The following is a 24163-nucleotide window of genomic DNA, read 5'->3' as shown; positions in this document are numbered from 1 at the left end:
TTTCTTAATACGTATTGGTGTAGGATATATCGTGTATATTCATATTTTTTAATTATTTATGCAGTGTGTTATTTTTAGTGTAAAGGAAATTTATCTATTTAGAAAAATAAATACACAAAGTATTATACATTTATTAACTTACAGTATACACACAAATTCATATATAAAAATGATTGGCATATATATTATTGATATTGATTATGTATATATATATTATAAAAATATAGAAAAATTATTGATAGTTGAAATTGTTATTGTTTAATATAATATAACACTATACTATATTTTAATATAATGAAGTTATAACTGAAATTAATTTAATTTAAGAGAGGTGACTTCAAATAAATTATACTCTGACGTACAAAGTTGTACATGCTTATAAACTGCTTGTTTTTTCTGACCCATACAGCACATACTAGCTGTGCGCGACTTTACCGACTACACGCTGACCCTCTATTCATCTCCACCTCCGCCAAATCGTGCTCGTGCTTTGGATGTACACATCAGTGTAAGCGCCTGCGGATCACGTGACGTGACGTGCGGCCAACATGGCGACGCAGTGCTGAGAGAGCAGCGTCCAACTGGCCCCGACGGAACCAGCGACAACATCGGCCCCTCCTGGCACCTTCACGCCCCTGCCAAACCGCAGGGAACGGGCCAGGGATGACGGCCTGACGGACCACTAAAATCACGTCGAGCAAGAGATGAAAGAACAGGAAGCGCTGGCAACACATCGACGGCATACGCAGACAGAAAGCCTGAGCACCAAGAGCATGTTTCTGTCTCGGGCGCTGGAGAAAATCCTCGCGGATAAAGAGGTGAAGCGGAGCCAGCACAACCAGCTGCGCAAGGCTTGTCAAGTGGCGCTAGGTGAGCTTTTCTTCATTAATCTCCTCTCAGGCATCTAAACACACACCGTTGAGATGCTCCACTGCTCCATGAAATGCTAAATTAACAGTATATTCGGGTTAGCCAGCTAACGTCACCCACCACACGTCACTGCCAGGAATCTGTTGTGTGTAATTTTACATTCGCTTGACATTGTCATGCTGTACATCGGCTGTATAATGCTATATTTGTGATAAATGAGATGTTGACTATAGAGAAAGCGGCATGTCTGGGTTTTGTTTTGGTTACGCAGAGTAGTTAGCATGTTCTGTTAGCAGGAATCAGCTGCTGTCTTGCTAATCATGTGTTGTGTAGACTTGACAGGTTGGCGATTCACTGCTTAATTATTGATTAGGGATCGCTCAATGGGTTTTGAGTGGCATTTTAAAAGTCCATTCGTACTAATTTTAACATCATGTCGTCCTCAAAGAGTTATTTTTATGCAGGTATGACAGACTTTTTTCCATGCACAATGTTCAGTACTGACAGCATCAGTCAGCATTCATTGGTCAGATGACCGTATCAAATTTATCAGAAGTGTGATAATTTCAAAAGCTTTTAACACAGTATATGGTGTTATCTTGAGATCGCCATAAGTTGCAAAAATGATTACTTTAACAGTTATTATAATTACAAAAGAATTATATGAGCAATTCCAGCGTTATGGATGTGACATTTGCAGTAAAACTCAAAATATAAATGCACAGAGAAAGTATACGTTAACATTATATTAAAACATTTCTTTATATTTTCTAAAACGACTAACCACAGAGTTATTGGATCAGAAAAATAACAATGTGTAAACATTTTTATAGGTTAAATGAGTGAAATAAACATGCATTATGGATATGACCAGAAAAGTATGTGAGTTTACAGTATAAGACATACATTGTAGAAATTCTGTGAATTAAACTGCACAACCTAAAAGAAATAATGGAAATTAAAAAGATAAGCATTGGCTCACTATAGAACAAACATGATTGATTTTATTTAGTTTTACATTTTTGCATTTATGAGTAAAAAGCTTCGTTATGCGTGTGAAGTCTCTTCATTATGGATGTGATCGATGTGAAAGTTGCCACTTGTGCGACTTTGGTAAATCAAATATAATTATTTGAATACACTGACAGAGATATGAGTGTTTTTACAGTACTGTGAAATACAAGAATACACAAAAAAATGTGAAAGGATTTCGCTATTTTAGTGAAAACGTAATTTTTATCATGGCAAGGTTGACATTTGCATGGAATTGCTCTTATTTTGGTGTGTTGTTTAATTGTATTGAGGTACAGTTGGTTTTATATTCACACATTCGATCATTCGCATTAATAATATCATTTCAGAAAAGTTTTCTTTGCAGTCTAAAAAGTGAAATCCTTTTAGCAGCCAGTGAATATCAAAGTACAACACTGTTCACAATAGGGCTGGGCGATTAATCAAAAAGTAATCGAAATCGACATTCAGAATCAATCCAATTTTTCCAGGTCAATTTTTTCAAATACTTTGCTTACCGTTTGTGGAGTCACGTGACCCCACTCTGTTAAGGCTAATTTTTGCTTATTATATTATTCTGATATTATACTTCAGCCAAGCACACAGTTCGCCACAGCCTTCACATTCCCACGCACCTCTCAAAAAATTGTAACTACACATCACAACAACGCAGAGCGCAAGCTTTGTGATTGGTTGGTTTGGTATCGGTGACTAGGGTGGGTTTCGCGGAGAGCCGCGTTTTAGGCAATGTGTGTTTTAATTTCTGTTGTTTGTGCTGATGTTTAATAAATAATCATAGGTGATAGATGTGTTTACTGCAGTCTGTGTTTACTTTAATTGTTTTAAAATCAAGTAATGCACCCTCAAAAAAAGCACATTTAAAACTTTTAAAAGAGCATATTTGTACAAAATTTGTCAGTGAACTGCGAGGGCAAAAACATAATATAAAATCATTGTTCATTAATTGTTATTGAGTTAAAATGTTCAATTAATCGATAATTAGATTTTAGGCCAAATCGCCCAGCGCTAGTTCAAATAAGTAGTGCTAATGCTGTTTTGAAGCCAGCTTGCATGGGATTTCAGACCCAATATTCAAAGTACCATCGTAAACAATATAGGGAGCATGTCACAAGTTGTCACTGAACAAATATGCGACTGTGCAATTTTACCTCAATCTTTATTGTTTATAAATGTGCGGACAAATGCTCATTATTAAATTTGCAGATGCTTTATAAAATACAACGTGAACACATGAAAATGAACTGTAATTAGAGAAGCATGGATAATGTATTAACTAACATCAAAAGTGAGAAACAGCTAAAAAATGTCACTGAAGTTATTAATTTAATGTGAGTTAGAAAAATTAAATAAAAGTGAGCTTTCTAAACTATTAACTCCACTAACTAACAAGATGCTAATCTAATAAATGAATATCACCATCAAAACATTTTCTAGGTAATTTTCAGCATCAGTTAAATTTAAAGAATCCAAAAAATGAACAATTAACGTCTCATTTAAAACTTTAAATGAGTTTTTCTAGAATTTGGTGCTTTAATGAACACCAGCAATTCCAGCATTATAGATGAGATGTTTGCAGTACAATCACAAAATTAAATGAACAAAGAAAGTTTATGTTAACATTATATTGAAAAATCTGTTTATATTTTCCAAAACAACTAACCACAGAGTTATTGGATCAGAAAAATACCAATCTGTGAACGTTTGTTATATTTTAAATCAGTAAACATAAACTTGCATTATGCATGTGATCAAAAAGGTCTGCGCGTTTACAGTCTACAACATACTTTGCAAAAATTCTGAATTAAACTGCACAACCCAAAATAAACAATGCTAATCAAAAGGAGAAGAGTTGGTTCACTATAAAACAAACATGATTGATTTTATTTTATTTGCCATTTTCACATTTATAAGGGAAAAAGCTGCATTATGGATGTGACAGCACTCCTTTACGGATGTGACCGATGTGAAATTGGCACTTGTGTGACTCTATTAACTGTATTTTCCTGCCCATGATAACAAAATCAGGCATTATCATTATCAAGATATATTATAATATTAATTTTTATCTAGCTTTCACTTAAAAAAAATATCTTTTTGCTATACAAAGTGAATGAAACTGGTTTTCCCTGCTATTTAACAGGCTTTTATTCTTGTTATTAAAAAGGTTGTTAACCCAAAAAGTTTAATTCTGTCAGAATTGAGTCATCTGTGCTGAATCCAAACCTGTATTTTAATTAGACACATTTAGAAATTTTAATTATTGTTGGAAACCAAACACACGACCCAATATCTTATTTTAAGTTGCACTGAAGTCAATTTTCAGTAAAAATAAAAACAATGAGCAATTCCATGCAAATGTTAATGAAAGTTTTCGCCAAAACAGCCAAACCGTTTCTGAGTTTGTGTAGGCTTGTGTTTTACAGTGCTTTAAAAATACTCAAAAATGTCTCTGTGAGTGCTTTCAAACAATTATATTTGATTTATCAAAGTCACACAAGTGGCAATTTCACATCCGTCACATCCATAACAAAGCTTTTTCCCTCATGAATGTAAAATCAAGTAAAATCAATCATGTTTGTTCTATAGTGAAACCAACTCTTATCCTTTTGATCAGCAGTGTTTCTTTTGGGTTGTGCAGTTTAATTCACAGAATTTCTACAAAGTATGTTGTATACTGCAAACTTGCAGACTTTTTTTTGTCACATCCATAATGCATGTATGTTTTCCTAATTTAAAATATAAAAATGTTTACAGATTGATATTTTTCTGATCCAATAACTCTGTGGCTAGTTGTTTAGAAAAATATAAAGAGATTTTTCAATATAATGTTAACGTATGCTTCCACTGTCAATTTAGGTGTTGAGATTTTACTGCAAATGTCACATCCATAATGCTGGAATTGCTCATATATATTAGTTTTTTTAGTAATTATTTCATATCTAACATCCGCAAGTCTTTCTGAATTCCCGGTTGTTTAATAATTTCCATAAAATAATTTCCTGTTTTCATAAGTAAGCTGGCAATGCAGGTTAGACTCATTTGACTCGTCCCGCCTGCACTGCATTACTTATTTACTAGGTTAATGAGCACATGTCGAGACAGGCGGATCCTGTTTCTGCGTGAGCTTTTCCAAACTCTAACCTTTGTTCTGTATTGTCAATCTAAAACTAATTTGAACAAAACCAAAAGAACATTATCGTCCTTTACTGTTCACTTAATGTAGTTTGGTGAATTTGAGTTTTGGCACTGAAGAGCTGTGTAGTGCTCAGGCATTTGTCTGTTAAAGTAATTCTGCTTCATCGTTGGTTTGTTTGAATGCTCTCAGATGTAGTGCAGTCAAACAGACACTCCCTCATTAGTCCGTCATGTGAGTGAATGAGGCTGATTGCCATACAGACCTGTTTACACAGTCCACCGGCCACCCGGATTCACAACTTGCATAGAGTTTAACTATTAGTGTGCTTTTGTTGCGCTATCTGGATACATGTGACACCACTCCAGTTTGTCATTAAAACGCTGTTCACAGAATATTGTGTGTATACGTGTTATGAAATGTGTTATTGCTTAAGTTCAGTTTCCTGTTGGTGGCAGATGGCTTGTGACCTGTCTGATAATGAATAATGATACATTTGTCGATTATTCCTGAATGTCAGAGGCCTAAAGACTCATTAATTATGTCAAACAACCATTTTAATCTTGAAGAGATTGGTTTGTGTAAAAAAAATCTGGTTATTAACTTGGGATTCACTGGTTATCCATATATTTACTTTTTTGAATGCTATTCTGGAATCTTGATCTTTGCTTTGGCAAAGGTTTAGATTTGTATATTAGATATTTAGTAGATTGATATTATAGGTTGTCTGGTACAGTCCAGTTAATTAGGATGCAAAAAAGCTGCCAGTGCTTTTTACAGAATTATTGATATATTTTTTCTTACACAAAATATTGTTTTCATTAGTAAAATGTTGAATAAAAGTCTCATTGTTGAACTGTTGAGTTACATTTTCACCATCTAAAGTGAAGTGGAGTAGAGATCAAGGCCCTATAATGCATTTTGAAAGGGTTAATCTACTGAAAAGGTATGTCAAGATGTACATTTTCCTATAAAATAACACTAAAAAGTGATCAGTACAAGCTAACTTGTTATATTAAAAATAAGCATTAACAATGTGCATTAGTTTAAAAAAAATAAGCTGATCAGTTCTGAACAGGTTTACTCACTTTTTTTTAGTTAAGTAACTAATCACTTTTTACAGTGTACTTCATAAGTATATTCTGTTTTTATTTTGACATGTTCTCCTAAATATGCCAGAGCTTTTGTCTTCACATCAGTTTAATTAGGCATACAGCGCAGCATTTGTTTCATTCATCCACAATTTTTCAAATTTCGTTCCTGTATTTTTAAAACTGTAAAAATAATATGGCCCAATAGTTCTAAATTGTCATTTTCATCTGCGGAAGAAAGAACAGCTCTGAAAAATGCAACTGGTCGTGGTTTCCTGTGATAAACTAGCTTTGTGTGAGAGATTTAAGCTATTATTCACTGATAATTTTCCCCTCCAATGAGCAGTTAAGCTCTATGACTGGATCAAGTTAAACTCGAGATCTAGATCTGTCTGATTTGTGAATGAATCATTCAGACCTGCCTTGTGAACCAGATCCACAGATCCCTTGAAAAGACCGCATAATAGGACAATTTATACAAAGATTTACCTTAAGGGTGGGCTTAAAATAGTTGACTATCCAAAACTACTATTAACAATTAGCTGGTTATAGTAAGAGAAAGGTTTTTTTTGTTTCGGTGCACGGTGGTGGATCTTATCCCTTTTAAATATTGTCACTAGAGCCACTACAAATTCAAGAAACTTGCTCTCAGACTTCAACTTGCCTGCTGTGAACAGATGAGATGTGTACTCAAAAAAAAGACATTTGCTTGTTAAAACTACTTATTTAAATGGAGCTGAAACAACACAATTGTTGATTTTTTTTGGGGGACAACTTAATTGTTTTATGTTCAGTCCACTTAAACTTTTCAAAACTATTAATTTTAATTTAACTTAATTCTATCATGTTGTCCCAACACAAATCGCTCTTGATTGCGTGGAATGAAGCCTTTTCTACAGTGTATTGATTCTGTTGTTATTCGCAGTCTACAGGTATGTTTGTTTGGGATGTGTCTTGCAGACTGCAGAGATTAGACTATTTTTCTGGAGTCTTGAGTGTCTGTCAGAATGCAGAAATATAATCTTTGAAAGTAATGGCTTTAACAAACATGCACGCATAAAAAGATTTTTCATCTAACCTGAATGCTATGCAAGTTAGATGGACGTAATCCTTTTAGAGTCATCTTACATATTATTTGAAACTTGTACATTCATTGTGAGCGGAATAAAAAGCTTTTTGTTTTCCTCAGAAAAGATCTCGCAGGTTTAGACCATATGAGGCTGAGTATGTTACAATAGAATGAGCGTTTCAGAGTGAATTACTGCTTTAATTTCTGACCGAAAGCACTTGAGCTAAAATGTGCATATTATTGTCTACTCATAAAATTAAAAATAATTGCTTTTCATGCAATTAGCCCTCATTATTACCTTAAACAAATGTTATTTCTACCCTCATTGTCCTGTTCAATTTAATATCTTGCTGAACACAAAAGCTTAATTATGTAGACTACCTTATAGAGCTGCATAATATATTGTTTCAGTATTGATATCACAATATGCACATGATATACAATGTTGAATTGGGATAATATTGGACTTGGAGTCAGAAAATGTAACCATAATGAAGTGAATGATTATAATTTGCATGTGTTTTTATGGCTTTTTAAGAGTTTAAATTCGGGCACAAGATATTTTACCATTTGTAACTTTAGTAGACAATAATTTATTGAATTCATTAGAGCAGGGGTCACCAATCTCGGTCCAGGAGGGCTGGTGTCCCTGCAGGGTTTAGCTCCAACTTGCCTCAACAAACCTGCCTGGGTGTTTCAAGTATACCTAGTAAGACCTTGATTAGCATGTTCAGGTGTTTGACACCGGCCCTCCAGGAACAAGTTTGGTGACCCCTGCTTTAGAGTGTAAAGACTATGCAGTTAAATTAATTATGAATACAATTTGACTATCCTGAAAACCAAAAAGCATGGTCTCGTTTTTCTCTTTTCTTATCTGATTATCTATGCATGTAATTTATTACATTTTATAAATTATTCACACCAATATAAAACCATACCTATCGATCCAAATCAATAAATTCTTTCCAAACAGCACTATTATGTGTATGTGTGTGTCTGTATATATATATATATATATATATATATATATATATATATATATATATATATATTATATATATATATATATATATATATATATATATATATATATATATATATATGTAATATATATATATATATATATATATATATATATATATATATATATATATATATATATATATATATATATATGTATGTGTGTATGTGTGTATGTGTGTGTATATATATATATATATTATTTTTTGTATTTTTATGTGAAATGTGTATATCCATCCATCCATCCATCCATCCATCCATCCATCCATCCATCCATCCATCCATCCATCCATCCATCCATCCATCCATCCATCCATCCATCCATCCATCCATCTCACATAAAAATGTTATAAAAATACAAAAAAAATAATTGTAAACATCCTGCAGCCCTAATTTCACGAACATGTAAATAAATAATCATTGTAATAATTTGCTTTAAAGAGAGAACACCAACTTTGCGATAATTTATCTTTTTTTGTTGCCTGTTTGTTTTTAGATGAAATCAAGCATGAACTGGAAAAGCAGAAGTAAGTTTCCATCTCATTTAGTAACACACAGCATCCATTGAGCAGTGTCCAGTGATGTACATTGATGTAATTTTAAGAGAACGCTTATTGTGTGTTTATGAAAAGGCTCTCTGAAGCTTAATGCATCATCTTTATTCTAAACCATTATGGTTATGTAACACTGTGATGTTTTGAATGTTTGTTGTTGTTGTTTTATATTCAGTGAAGTGAATTACAGTGCTGATATGTTCTGTGCATCTTGTGTGTATCAGGGACGGCACTGTTGTTCCTCCCAGAGCCAACTACATTGAGGCTGACAAATATGTCCTGCCTTTTGAGCTGGCATGTCAGTCCAAGTCTCCACGTATCGTCAGTACGTCTCTCGATTGCCTACAGGTATGCAGAGTCTCTTATCCACTTTTTCAAGGCACTGTAGTGAATGGGTTTAAAAAAAAACTAAAACTAATAGTTATCATCATAATTCTTCCCTAGCAGATTTATTGCCATTTATTTATATCACAAGTTTTTAATAATTGGTTTAAATATGCAATAGATTTATATAATTATATGGATAATTTTGATTTAATGTGAAGTTTAAGATTACGTTAGGTGCAAAAATTTTAGTTTCATTTTCAATTTTTTAGACATATTAGATTAAAAGATTTTTACAGTGGAGATTTTGGGTATATCTTTTTTTATTATTACATAATTCAGAAAATACTGCAAACAGTCAGAAAAACAGCTTTTCATGAGTTATTTAGTAAGATATTGTAGGGCTGTGCAATTAATCGAAAATTCAGTTTTGATTTCGGCTTCTAACGATTATGAAAAAACATTAATCAAAATAAAATGATTATTGCATCATATACCGCCGCCTTTCCAGTTGTAAACATTTCTTGCTCTGCAAAGCTCAGTTTCACCTGAATATTACTTAAAGCATGTACTGTAATGTAACTTGCAGCACGGGATGCGCGTCATTCATGGATGTAAATTTGAATCATTCATGTTTTTAAAAGCGCGTAAGAGATCACATGCTGTTGTATGTACGCACTCAGCCTCAGAGACGAGCAGAAAGTCATCTAAAGTGATCCTAATGTGAGCGCTTTAATGGTCAAATACATGTAAATTTGTGTCAAAACGCGGTGTTTAGTAATTATTCATGTTAACCCTCATTTATGTAATAAACAAATGAGTTGAGAATCAAAAGACATGTGAAAGTGAAACCATAAATCAGAACCGTACTGCTCTTAAGGTGACAGCGCGCAATATTCCTGCTGCCATCTGCTTTATCATTATTAATCAAACAACAAAAGTAGAAAATCACTCACTGCTCTTGACTGAAGGACTTTTGTAGCTATAATTAAAAGTTTTTCTTACACTGAAGATGCTTAAAGCACAGTTTGTTTCATATTTTTATTCTATTGTATTTAGTTCCCTTTTCTTATTTACAGGGAGGAAAATAACTATATATATTACAGTTGAAGTCAGAATTATTAGCCCTCCTGAATTATTAGCGACCCTTTTCCCCCAATTTCTGTTTAACGGAAAGATTGTTTTTCAACACATTTCTAAACATAATAGATTTAATAACTCATTTCTAATTACTGATTTATCAATCTAAGCATTCAGCTTGAAGTGCATAATTAAGTTCAAAGGCTTAATTAGGGTAATTAGACAGTCATTATATAGCAGTAGTTTCTTCTGCAGACAAAATAAATAGCTTAATATTGGCCTTAAAATAGGTTTCAAAATATTTAAACCTGTTTTTATTCTAGCCAAAATAAAACAAATAAGACTTTCTCCAGAAGAAAAAAATATTATAGGAAATACTGCGAATAATTCCTTGCTCTGTTAAAAATCGTTTGGGAAATATTTATTTTAAAAAAAATGTAACCTTATAATCTTTGGTGTAAGTACAGCTGAAGTGGAGGTTTCTGACTGAAGTGCAGAAGAAAAACACATATTGTGAAAACAACCATTTAAAATATGTACTGTAATCGATATCTACAGATTCAATTTGATAAAGTGCTACAAGGAAAACACTTAAAAGTGTTTTTTTGAAAGACATTTTCTTTCCATTTAGATTGAAAAAGTACATTAATGGAAAGCCAAAAGTCTGAAAATGCACAGGTACATGAAAAAAGTGTTTTAGCCTTCAGTATTTAATTAAATAAGATTAAGTTAAATACACCGTAATACATTTAAAATAATTTCCTTTCACATCCATTTGTTCAGAGATAAAATATATCTAAAATTCTGAAATCCAACAAGTTATGAAGTTTCAACAAACTGATGATTGTAAGCATTTAATGAATGAATGAATGAATGAATGAATGAATGAATGAATGAATGAATAAGCAGCTTCAACCATCAATTAATTTGTATAATGCTGTAATGCATCTATTGCTTATGCACTCAGTTGGTATAGAATGGCATCTTCTGCAAACTCCACATCAGTATTTCTACAAACAGTGTGGATAAATTGACTACACCTTCTAACCAAATGATTCCACTTTGTCATACAGATGCTGAAATTTACTTTTGTAGTTCATTGATGTTTTACTTGTATTTCTGTTTTTGTTAAGGCTGTATCTCCTCACAAACCTTTCTGTCATTGATCACAGAAACTCATTGCGTATGGGCACATCACAGGAAACGCCCCTGACAGCGCAGCTCCGGGAAAGCGACTGATTGACCGTCTGGTGGAGACCATCTGTAACTGCTTTCAGGGACCCCAGACTGATGAGGGCGTGCAGCTTCAGATCATTAAGGTGAAACGGCTATAAATCCGATCCATCAAACCAAAAAGTTTTATCCATTCGGCACTCTTTGATATTAAAATCCATATTTGATGGCACATATAATATAATTTTACAATATGCTACATACAGTTGAAGTCAGAATTATTAGCCCCCCTTTGATTATTTATTTTATTTTTCTTTTTAAAATATTTCTCAAATGATTAACAGAGCAAGAAAAGTTTCACAGTATGTCTGATCATTTTTTTTCTTCTGGAGAAAGTCTTATTTGTTTTATTTCGGCTAGAATAGAAGCAGTTTTAAATTTTTTAAAAACCATTTTAAGGTCAAAATTATTAGCCCCTTTAAGGAAATATTTTTTTTGATAGTCTACAGAACAAACCATCATTATACAATAACTTGCCTAATTACCCTAACCTGCCTAGTTAACCTAATTAACCTAATTAAGCCTTTAAATGTCACTTTAAGCTGTAAAGAAGTGTCTTAAAAATATCTAGTAAAATAATATTTACTGTCATCATGGCAAAGATAAAATAAATCAGTTATTAGAAATGAGTTATTAAAACTTTAATGTTAAAATAGAAAATATTTTCTCCGTTAAACAGAAATTGGGAAAAAAATAAACAGGGGGCTAAAAATTCTGACTTCAACTGTATATGCGTAACACTACAAAAGTTTTATCTAATCTATGTATTTATGTGTTTGTGATTATTTTATTTATATTATCAAGTAACATGTTATCAAGTAAAATGATATTGTATATGCAGTACATTTTGTTATATATATTTTTTTATTTGTGGTTTGCTCAAAATTAAGAAGTAGCACAGCTGCTTTCAACATTAGTAATAACAATGGTACGGTTTTCATGAGCAAAAAATCAGCTTTTTAGAATGATATAATGTTGAAATATTTGTCATTCAACATCAACTTATTGTGACCAGTATTTGTGTACATATAGAAAAGCATAAGTGATCATACTAAATTTAATCTTTATTTATTATAAACCTATTGTTGACTGTAAGGCTTGAAGCTTACGCTGCTATTCTGAAACAATAATCGGAAACAGTTGAAGGATGGCATGTCTAAATCAATTATTTTTCTGACTCAATTGCAATTAATCTGACTCCAATTCAAAGTTATCATCATTGATGAAAAGAAAGAATCTCAACGCCTTAAAGCAGGCAAAGTTGTTTATTAAGTTACATGTTTAAATATACAGACAGTAGAATGAAACAAACTAACATACTGTATAGAGAAACTTAGCTGAACTTAGCTGTATAGAGAAACATATGAACTGCTGAGCAACAAAGACAGTGAAACTGCCTTTGTGAGCATATGAGGCTACACATCAATGTGCGGGAGAAGCAGAGTAAAAGCCATTCTCCCCGATCAACAGTTACCTTTCCTCTTTATATACTGAGCAAAGCATTGTCAAACATGAGTGAAATACCGACCTCCAAAACCAGCTAAACATGAAATCAAAGTTGATAACATAAAGTGGGAGAGAGGTACATTAACATACACTCCTTAGGCCATGACTCGACAATAGTAAATAGGTTATATATTTAAATACATCAATGTCTCACTGCAATTCTGAAGTCATGCACTGTCAAATGACACCAGACATGACAAATTTATGTTAAAGATGATTATGAGCAGATGAATTGTGTATGGTAAAAAGCACATGGTTACTGTAAGCAAATGGCAGAGATGTGTATACCCATCCCGTGCTTGGAATGTCTCAGTAGTCCTTTATCAGCATAGAAGAAATAGTATGTAAAATGTTCTCAGCTAACATTGACAGATGTATACAATCTTCGGTTTTACGGATAATGGCGATGTCTTAGTGGCAATTGTTGAGTTTTTAATATGTCATCAAACGATTCTTGTTCTAAATATGACAGATTTTTTGCTGTAGAAATATTTGCTATATGATGACAATTTAACATCTAAAACAAAATTGAAAACTGTATTACTTATTATTTTGATGCATGGACAAACCTCTTTTCCTCTTTGACATAAATAATACAGTATATTACATATATTCTCATGAATAATGCGAGTAAACAGTAAAATCTGTTTTCTACTTAATCTAATTTGTTTTGGAAGAAAAGTCAAGAAATATGTTATTTGTAATATATCTGTTTGACCTTGCAATAAGTTCACCTGGTCACCGCATTAAAGTACAAAGTGTTTTCTTTGATCCAAGCCTGACTCTTATCATTGATAGATTAACATGCTCTGTGACAGTTCCACTAGTCTAGTTCTCTATAAATGGAGAGGAAAAGCAGTGTACAGTGCATGGAAAGTTTAGGTTTGCACAAAGGGGTTGGGCAGCCTCTTGAATCAAATGTCACCTGGGTCGTTCAACAACATTAGCTTGCAATAAGGTTTAGTTTTACCACTGAGAAGTGTACACAAGATCACGTGATTATTTGAGAAGGCCTCATTTTTAAAGACTTTATTTTAAGTAATTATTTACCCCAATAATCCTTTGAGCAATAAACATAGCATTGTGCCAGAAGCACATTTGAGTGGGGTTCAAATTTAGCTTTTATCAATTTATACTTTTTTCCAGGTTGAACTTAATTTGAGTGAGAGAGTCGAACATAAATTTAGAGTGTTTTTTTTCTGTATTTGGTTTGTGCTCTCTGGTTTGTCACTGGTTGGTTGGTCTCTACAAGTTTATGATCCAATTAATGTTTCAAATTATCTTGAGCTTCATTGGAAGTTCAACATCTGACCATTAGTAGAAGGAACACTCATTATAAATGTCCCAGATGTGCTTATTTGCTTAGTGACCTATAAAAGGCTCAGAATCTGACATTTTACTTCAGTTTCTCAAAATCTGAAAATGTTTAGTTCAAATATATAAGATATTCTTAATCCTAGATTTTCAGTGTTGATTTTTATTATGTCTGCATAATTTGAGATGTGTGATTTAACACTAGAGATCTTTGTGTTTTTTCACAGGCTCTGCTGACCGCAGTGACATCACCACACATAGAGATCCATGAGGGGACGATTCTGCTAACTGTGCGCACCTGTTACAACATCTACCTGGCCAGCCGTAATCTGATCAACCAGACCACGGCCAAGGCCACTCTCACACAGATGCTCAATGTCATCTTTACCCGTATGGAGAATCAGGCGGTTAGTATAAAGCTTCTCCAGCTGCTGTACTTTACAAACTCAAAAGAAAAATAATATTTTGCTGTGAGGTGTCACACCTGAGTGAAACAAGAGCTGCAATTTATGGGTTGGGAAAATTAGACTGAAACTACAGAACTACTGTATTTTCAGGGAATAAAACCTTTTTTACCTGCATCATGGTGATAATTATATATCAAAGTAATTTATTGTGTCAAGCAAGAATGCACACATTTGGATTGGTACCACATGACAGACATGTCAAGCAATTTTGACCACAATTTTAAGCCTCGTTTACACTAATACGTTTTAGTTTTAAAATGATGTTTTAGAATGAAAATGATCCACGTCCACACTGGCGTTTCACCTAGTGTTTCTGAACAGCTCCCCGTCCACACTACACTGCTGAAAATGCATATCACATAACCACACACACACACACACACACTCTAGCATGCGATTCAGCGTATGTGGACCTCTGAGCTCCAGGCAGTCAGCGGGTGCTTTGAGCACAGCACCCCGAGTAAGAGCAGTGCAGGTCAGACAGTTTATCAACAATCTTCCGTTGGATTTAATCTCACTATAGTTGTCAAACGTGATATTTAATTCAACTTGTTTCTATCTAATGGTCTTTTGAATCTATTACTTGTTCTAAGGTAACGTGTTTCGGACATGTACACTGATTCTGCTCATTTGACTGATTGCTTGCCTTTATTTCCTATATTAAATAAACTTATTGTACGTTATGCTTTTACAATGGCCATTATTGATTATAAAAACTGATATTCAGTAAAAGTTTCATATTTTTCGAAGAAAATGAAAGGAGGCAGTAATGTTATATTCTCCATTTTGTTATAAATATGCATACAGTGAAGATGACTGTCATATAAATATGCAGCTCCAGATGCCTCAACATTTTTAGTGTCTGTTAAGTTAATATCAAAATGAAAATAGGCAGTTCCTTATATCATGTTTTCATTTTATTGTAAAAAACGTAGCCAATGTGATGAAGCCACGTTATAAAGTACACTGTTTTACCCGACCTGTTCTCTGGAGTTTGTTTTCCATATCAAACTTTTGAAGTCTGAACTTTAAGAAAGGGTTCAAGACTGAACTTTGTGCACTTAAGGAAAATTATTGAGGAAAAAGCCCCAATCAGATTGCGAATGTCTGCCGCCACACCTCTGTTTTCAGGACTCAAAAACTCTGGGGGAGTGTGGACGGAAGGCGTAACGGTAGCAAAACGTCCGCGTTTTAAAACTAAAACGTATTGGTGTAAACGGTGCCTCAGTGTGGCCCAAAACATAAAAGATGATAACATGTTTAGTCTTGGTTCACTGGACATTCACATTGCCATATTTAATCACTTAACCTAAGGATATGGAAGTTCCCACATGTATGGTTTTCAAGGGAACTTACTGAACATCCAAAACAATGCTGGGCATCCAAACTGGGCAAAACTCGATCATTTTGTGTGTGTGCATATGGTTTTATTTTTGTTAACTCATAAATCATAAATGACTCAAATGTTTAAAGGGGTCAAAAGCATACCAAGATTTCCTCTTTTGTACACAGATCTGCTGAAAAGAGGCGTATGTCTTATTTTTTGTTATTTTTGGCTAAATGCAATTACAGTAAACACATGATGGCAAAATTCTGATCTTTAGCTTTAGCTTGGCTTTAGCCACCTTTGCTGTGGAACTGGCACATTGATTTACATGATGATTAACTTAAAATTCTATTTAAAAACATTACCATGAGGTGATGCTGTATCACAGATAATTGGATCAGATCCGTCCTTTAATCAGTTTTTAATCAAAACTGAAAGGTGACTGAGGACTTGGTAATGCGCTCCTGTCAAACAATATCGGAGGGCAAGGATACTTGCTACATTACTATGCAGATGGCTTTGAAAACGCTTGTGTTTTCTGTAATATGGCTGTACACTATTCCTACACATACTTCTGTCCAAACAACTTCCAAAAGTTGATTTTGCTTGGTTTGGTTAATGAAATGCAGTTGATTTGACTTTCTGATGACTCCTTTTCAGGCTTTAGAAGCTCAGGAAGCAGAGAAGGAGCGGCAGCGTCTACAGCTGCGCAACCCTTCCCCAGTGTCCAGTAACCCTTCACCTGTCAACCAAAACCCTTCTCCAACTCCTGGTCGGGGATCGGGATCCCCATGGATGGGACGAGCCCGCTCTGAACAGAACGGTTCGCTTTCTCTCAGCCCTCCTGGGGTCCCTTCTACTCCCTCCACCCCTCAAGACTCATCCTCCATCAACGGCCAGCCAGAGGAGTTCAAATCAGAGGAGGAGTTTGCCACAAGTAAACAGAGCACCAAGGACATTACACATCCAGGTATGAGGATGGGTGCCATTTATGAGATTTACTCCAAATTCTGACGATGTTGTGGATCAGGGGTGTCCAAACTCAGTCCTGGAGGGCTGGTGTCCTACTGAGTGTAGCTCCAATTTGTTTCAACACACCTGCCAGGAAGTTTCTACTTTATCTAGTAAGAGCTTGATTAGCTGGTTAAGGTGTGTTTGATTAGGGTTGGAGCTAAACTCTCCAGGACACCGGCCCTCCAGGACCAAGTTTTGACACCCCTGTTGTAGATGATGTATTTGTTTTTTAACTGTTTTTAAAGATGAGGAGCTTCAGGAGTCAGACCAAAGGACTGTCGATGCTTCTGTGACTGGAGGTGTTGAAGGAGAAGATACACATCCGCAGTCTGAAACAGAAGCAGGTTCTGAGGTCCTGGAGGAGACAGAGCCGGACAGTGGACTGGGAGACAGCTCTGTGGAAGGAGGTACGTCATACTGGAGATTGTTTGGTTATTGTAGCTTTTATGGGGGTCTATAACTGTAGTCAGTCACACCCTCTTCTGTTTCTGCTACAGGATTAGATCAACATTCTGACTCAGAAACCAGAGTGCTGCCCCCTGTTGTCCGAGTTGACATACAGCAGATGAATGGAATGGTGGATGACCGCGGCTCAGAGTCCTCCACAGACATGCTGGTGGGTTTTTTGATGAAGGATGAGTAAATACATTTTAAGTTATGTAAAAGTGTGAGGTTAGTAGATTCATTTGAATAGAAAGCATTACTTTTGATTGATAAAAATACTATAGTATTAACAGTAAATGTTTTATACTACTATTTTAAACGTTTTATACTTGTATCAATGTTATTTTTTTTAGTACAAGCCTTGTTTAAAAATGCATTTTTTATTCATCAAATATTACAGATTGAAATGCATCACTGTTTGCACAAAAATATAAATCAAAACTAAAGTCTTCAACAGTGAAAATGATAATAGCTAATAAGAATAGCTAGTTTTTCTTGAGAAGCTATTCAACATATTAGAATGATTTCTAAAGGATCATCATTTCAGACTGGATATTGGAGTTATGCGTTATTCATTTGAAAAAAAAAACTTTTGACTTAATAAATACTGTCCCAATGCTCATAAGGGACATTCAGTATGTTTACATATAGTTTTTTTTAACTCTTTGTTTTCATTTTCATTGAAAAAACCTTCATACATACAGTACCTAAATCTTATAAAAGTGCTCACAGTTAATTTAGCTTACCACAAAAGGAGCTCAAGAACCTACCTCGCACCTCACCCATCTAACATTGATCAAAATATTTATGGAAGGTTCATAGAAGTAAAATAAAAGGCATACATGAATAACATTTACAATCATTATATGAAACTGGCTGGGACAAACATTTAAAATTGAAGCAAGGTGTACATGGACAATAAAACCAAAGGAGACATTATAAAATAATTATAAGGTAATTATAAAATAAATAATGAAATAAAATAAATAACTTAATTAACATACAATAGACTTATAAAAATCTGTCAATTCAGACTATCTGCAAAAAATAATATAAATGGTTTCCAAATCTCGTTAGAAAATGAACAATTTGTCAAATCTCAGTTCTTCTTAGTGCAACATATTTCCAAGTTCTCTTGCCCACTTTTCAAAGCTGGGGACAGCATCAGATTTCCACATTTGTAAAATGAGGTTTTCTTTCAATACGCATAGAAAGTAGAATTGCTTGTGTTTGGTTTCTACTGCAAACGCTGTTCTCTGCTCCTAAATGTCCAGTACTAGGATCAGGTTGCAGATTCATTGAATGTCCTTCAGAAAGAAATTTAAAAATATTTTTCCAGAATGGTTGTAATTTACTGCATGACCACAAAGAATGAAACAGAGTTCCTGTTGACACATTGCACTTATTGCAACATGAAGAGATTGTTGGGACTATTTTATGAAATCTTGATTTAGAAAAATGGAGCCTATGAATGACCTTATATTGGATCAGATGATGTCTTGCGTTCACAGTACATATTGTTTTTAAATGAAAACGTATAGACACTTTATTAATAAATGGCTGTTTAACTATAGTCTGGTCTTTTGTTTCATGTTTGAGCAGGATGCAGAAAGCATTCATGGCAGTCAAACAGCTGCGCGCTTCTCCCACATTCTCCAGAAAGACGCCTTTCTTGTGTTTCGCTCTCTCTGCAAGCTCTCCATGAAGCCTCTCGCTGATGGACCACCAGACCCAAAGTAGGATCATTTATATATTGGAGATATCATTTTATGTGCAAAACTGTAAAATGACAGTCCAGTAAATGATGAATAGTGACCGAAGTGTGATCATAAAACATGTTGCTTTAGTAGAATAATTTTGAATCGGTTGCCATTTCAAAAAGATCCTTTCATTGTCATTGTTCTGTCCTTTCAGGTCTCATGAGTTGCGCTCTAAGGTTGTTTCTCTGCAGCTGTTGCTGTCGGTGCTGCAGGGCGCTGGACCTGTATTTCGAACCCATGAGATGTTTGTGAACGCCATCAAACAATACCTGTGTGTGGCGCTCTCTAAAAACGGGGTCTCCTCTGTGCCTGAAGTATTTGAACTGTCTCTTGCCATCTTCCTCACCTTGCTCTCCCACTTCAAAGTGCACCTTAAGATGCAGATCGAGGTATGATGTTCAGATTAACCTTTGGATCTAAATGAACAAGTAAAGTTTTACAGATAAATCAATTCTGTATGTTGATTTTTGTTTTAGGGAATGAAAAATTGAATGCATCGCTTTCCATTTATTGTTTTCATTTAGGTGTTCTTCAGGGAGATCTTTCTGACAATCCTGGAGACATCGTCTAGCTCTTTTGAGCACAAGTGGATGGTCATTCAGACTCTAACGCGAATATGTGCAGGTTGGCATGTCACCCTTGCACATAACACACACATAACACACGATTTGGTTGTTTTTAAATGCCTCTGATGTTTTCACTGCTCCATCTACACTACACGACCATTGAGCATCTTCATATGTTGTAGTCATTCTTCTTGACATTTTCTGGTAGCATAATAATCAATAAACAATAGTCCAGAAGACCCAATCAGGGAGCGGTTTTGGATAGTCGCACCTCTGTTTTTAAAAGTCTTCCTTTGGGTCTGTTTACACTGAAACTCAAGAAGTAGTGTTTTAAATGTTAAATGTTAAAAACAGAAAGTGAAAAGTAAACAGTCACAGAGACGTGTAACAGACTTTGGCTCATATGTCAAACGCAATGCTGAATCACTCTGCTGTTCTTCTCACAGATGCACAGTGTGTTGTGGATATTTATGTTAACTATGACTGTGATCTCAACGCTGCAAACATTTTTGAGCGGCTGGTAAATGACCTGTCTAAAATCGCCCAGGGGAGAAGTGGACAGGAGCTCGGCATGACCCCATTACAGGTGACTATCATCATGTTTGAGATACAACATTAGTGTACTTTATATAACCAGGTATTCGTGTTGAATTTAGATACTCTAGTACATTTCCATTTTATTTAGCAATAAAATATTTTGAATATTTATAAAATATTGAATAAAATATTTAAAATCTAAAATAGTCATGAGTATTAGCAGTGCCAGAAAGCTAAATTTTAAAAGGAAACCCAAATATTACATACATCTCTGTTTAAAACAGATGGAATTATTTTATTGTGTTACACATAATGTCATATTTAGATCTTTATTTTTTAGATGTTTTATAGAAGATGTTTAAATACAAATAGTTCGAAGTTTCTAAAATAAGATTTTTTTTTTCAAATAAACCAAAATATTGTTCATTACGAACAAATTGGTCATTATTAGCAATAACTGAAAACTATATATATATATATATATATATATATATATATATATATATATATATATATATATATATATATATATATATATATATATGAGCAATATTACAGTATAAAGTGACTGTATACAGCCATATCCCACTGCTACTGGTGTGATATTGCGTTTATACAGCAGTTTGACAGCATAATAGTGTATATAAAAAGAAATAAAAAAAATAAAACATGGAGAGTCTAAAAATTCTTTTTTATGAGGAACTACTTTCTTCCGTCATTCATTCACATCTACAGCTGATGTCAGAATAGCAGAAATAGGTTACTAATTAACCAACGTCATTATAGAGCTAGTATTTGAATCTCTAGCGTAATGTCTAAAGGGATGACAAAACAGGTGATTTTGCTGACATTTTAAGATTAATAGGCTGAACGGCATGAAATGCTATCAGTCTGCAGAGATTTTCCAGGATTTCTCTGTTGCAAATGGGAGATCACAATAATTAACTCCAAAAAAAGCCAAGCAACACAAACAGTACCAGATTACTGTTGTGTTTTCGATAAGGAAAAATGCTAAATACATGCTGGAGTTTTTCTTTTTTTTTTTTTTTTTCCTGAACTAGTCTGCAGTAACAAAAACAGGAGACTCATTAGAAACAAACAGATGTAAGTAACTCAGGGTTATACAAAGAGTGACCAACACAAAAATACATACGTTCCTGATATGCAAGTCCCATCTCACACTCAATACACTACAATTACTATGGTATAAAACAGCACTGCAACATACAAAATAGAGAGATCGACTATAGAGAGAAAATAGAGAGAATGTCACTCACCAATTTTATAAAGTTTTGAAACGGCAATCTTTTCTCCTCTAAGGGTTTATTATGCGGTCTCTCTTGCCATCTTGTGGATGGACAATGTCAACTATCTTTGCTCTGCTCAGTATGACAGACTGGCTAATGGATGCTGACAATCTGTCTCCAAAATGATAAATATTTAAAATGGGCACTATCCTTAAAAATTAGCTGCCTAAATGCACTCTAAACAACTACATTCTCCCCTAAAAAGCCTCAAAAGTACATTATGTTGTCCAACAGCTGCAATGTTTGTCAAACTGTAGTGAGTTTATTGATCTGCTGTCACTCGATGTAGGCAGAGTAATACAGAAGGGTAATAAGGCTGTACGAGTGCTGGTATTGCAGAATATCTCACGGCTATCAGACATTCAGACTATCAGATTGACTATTAGACTATCAGAACTGTTATTTATAAATTTTTATATATTTATTTATATTTATATATATATATATATATATATATATATATATATATATATATATATATATATATATATATATATATACTCCTAAATGAAATATAAACGGATAAAATATTGTAATTTAAGCTGTTTTAGAAGGGTTGTGTTATTTTGATTATCCTTTGAAATAAATATACAGATTTTAATAAGGTTTTAATAACAAAAAAAAAGCACAAGCATCTTTTCTAAAACAGCTAAAATTTCAGTATTTATCCGTTTAGATTTCATTTAGGAGTACCTCATTGCTAAATAATAAAATTTCAAGTGGTTAATCTTAAAAAAACAACAACATGCATTGTACACTTGCTAAAAACTAAAGCTTGAAGTAAAAATGGATAAAAAAAAAAGTTCTTTACTCAAATACTTAAAAAAAAATGTCAAAGTTAAAACTAAATGTATTTAGTCGAGTGCTAAAAAACAACATTTTAAATATAATTCTATCAAATGTAGTTGAGTAAAAAAAAATGCATGATTCAAAAAGAATTCCTGAACCACACTTCTGTTGTGTAACTAATTGAGAGCTGATTAGTTAATGATTCCAATTGCAGGAGCTGAGTTTGAGAAAGAAAGGCCTGGAGTGTCTGGTGTCCATTTTGAAGTGCATGGTGGAATGGAGCAGAGACATGTACGTCAACCCCAACCTGCAGGCTAACCTTGGTAAGAAAACACTGGGATCTGTCCTAATCTCCCATCTCATCAGAACTGCACAGGTGTGATGGACTGTTGTTATGGTGTAGGTCAAGAACGTCCAGCAGAGGGCGACAGTGCTGACGTGAAGCTGCCTGAGCATCTCTCGTCTCGCAGAGATAGCGTGAGCTCTCTGGACTCCACCGTGTCGTCTGGAGTTCAGCAATCTCAGCCTGATCACCCCGAGCAGTATGAGGTCATCAAGCAGCAGAAGGAGATCATCGAGCATGGCATTGAGCTGTGGGCTGACTTTCTCTTTAGTTTTTTTGTTTTTCATCTGCTTCTTTTTCCTGAACCTTTTCTGTTTTAAAGGTTTAACAAGAAACCAAAAAGGGGATTGCAATACCTGCAGGAGCAAGGCATGCTGGGAACTTCACCAGAGGACATTGCACAGTTCCTGCAACAGGAGGAGCGATTAGACACGGTAAATGAACTGATGATGATTCATGCGAAATTGAAGAATGAATATATTTGATGTTACTTTGAACAAAACAAAATTAGTTTAGAGTTTTAGGGAGGTTTTATCGGTAAAATTTAGCTTTGACTTGTAAACCCCTTCAGGCTATGATAAATAGGTATTGTAGGTGTGGCGCTAAAGCTTTGCCTCCTGTGACTTTTTTTTTAAATTACTTTCTACTAATCAGTCTGTCAAGGTCAGGCATCCACAAGTGCAAACAGGAAAGACTTTTAATAATACTGCATCTGTTATAATACTGCAATGTGTATAACAAGTGCAGCATTTCAGCCTTTTAATATAGTTTCTGCCTTTCGTCCATACTAAACTGCTGTTGTCAGTGCCATGAAACACTTCTTTGTGTAAAAATCACAAAACACCACCCCTTTATTAGCACTATTACAACAAAATCTAGTAATGCAGCATCAAGTAAAAAAACAAACCATTACACACATCAGATATTTTTAAATCCACCACGGTGTCTGACTTCCGGCGTGATCCAAACGAGTTATATTTCCTGTCAAAGGGCACTTTGGAGTGCAAAAAATCATGGCCGCCATATTGAAGTGTCATTCCAAACCAAAGTGATCAGAACTGGCTATAGATACATACACTAAATATCGCATACGGACCCTGAGCATGCATCACTAGCGCCGCCATATTTGTACAGTGCCCCCAGAACAAAAGTCATTTAACCGTACTAGTCAAGACTAAAGTCAATCTGAAGATGTTGGACTTTAGTGCTGTGTACGGGTGTAGTAAGGAGCAAACAAAGCTTTTGTATGTTATGAACTTTTGTGCTCAACAAGTAACGTTATTGATGATAATACAGTCACTTACTGCACTGACCATAAGGAAAGTAGCACCAACTTGCACTAAATTCTAGGGTTATGCTAGTTTTGTTGAATAAAATAATCTA

At 34.3% G+C, this 24163-nt stretch overlaps 1 protein-coding gene across 1 annotated transcript in view; it reads left to right on the top strand.

The window, feature by feature from the left end:
• The first annotated feature begins 537 nt into the window (after positions 1-537).
• LOC130217247 (brefeldin A-inhibited guanine nucleotide-exchange protein 2-like) overlaps positions 538-24163 on the top strand; it is a 62940-nt gene continuing 39314 nt past the window's right edge. The window contains 15 exon segments of the mRNA XM_056449317.1: positions 538-870; positions 8712-8742; positions 8994-9117; positions 11346-11492; positions 14454-14633; positions 16681-16990; positions 17280-17441; positions 17532-17650; positions 19081-19214; positions 19393-19627; positions 19763-19862; positions 20251-20390; positions 22652-22760; positions 22841-23030; positions 23103-23214. Coding sequence (XP_056305292.1) covers positions 705-870; positions 8712-8742; positions 8994-9117; positions 11346-11492; positions 14454-14633; positions 16681-16990; positions 17280-17441; positions 17532-17650; positions 19081-19214; positions 19393-19627; positions 19763-19862; positions 20251-20390; positions 22652-22760; positions 22841-23030; positions 23103-23214 — 2259 coding nt within the window. The 5' untranslated portion in view covers positions 538-704.

Source organism: Danio aesculapii, chromosome 23, assembly GCF_903798145.1.
Source record: "Danio aesculapii chromosome 23, fDanAes4.1, whole genome shotgun sequence".
Taxonomy (NCBI): domain Eukaryota; kingdom Metazoa; phylum Chordata; class Actinopteri; order Cypriniformes; family Danionidae; genus Danio; species Danio aesculapii.
The sequence above is the reverse complement of the archived record's forward strand: the minus strand, read 5'-3'. Positions and strand labels throughout refer to the sequence as shown.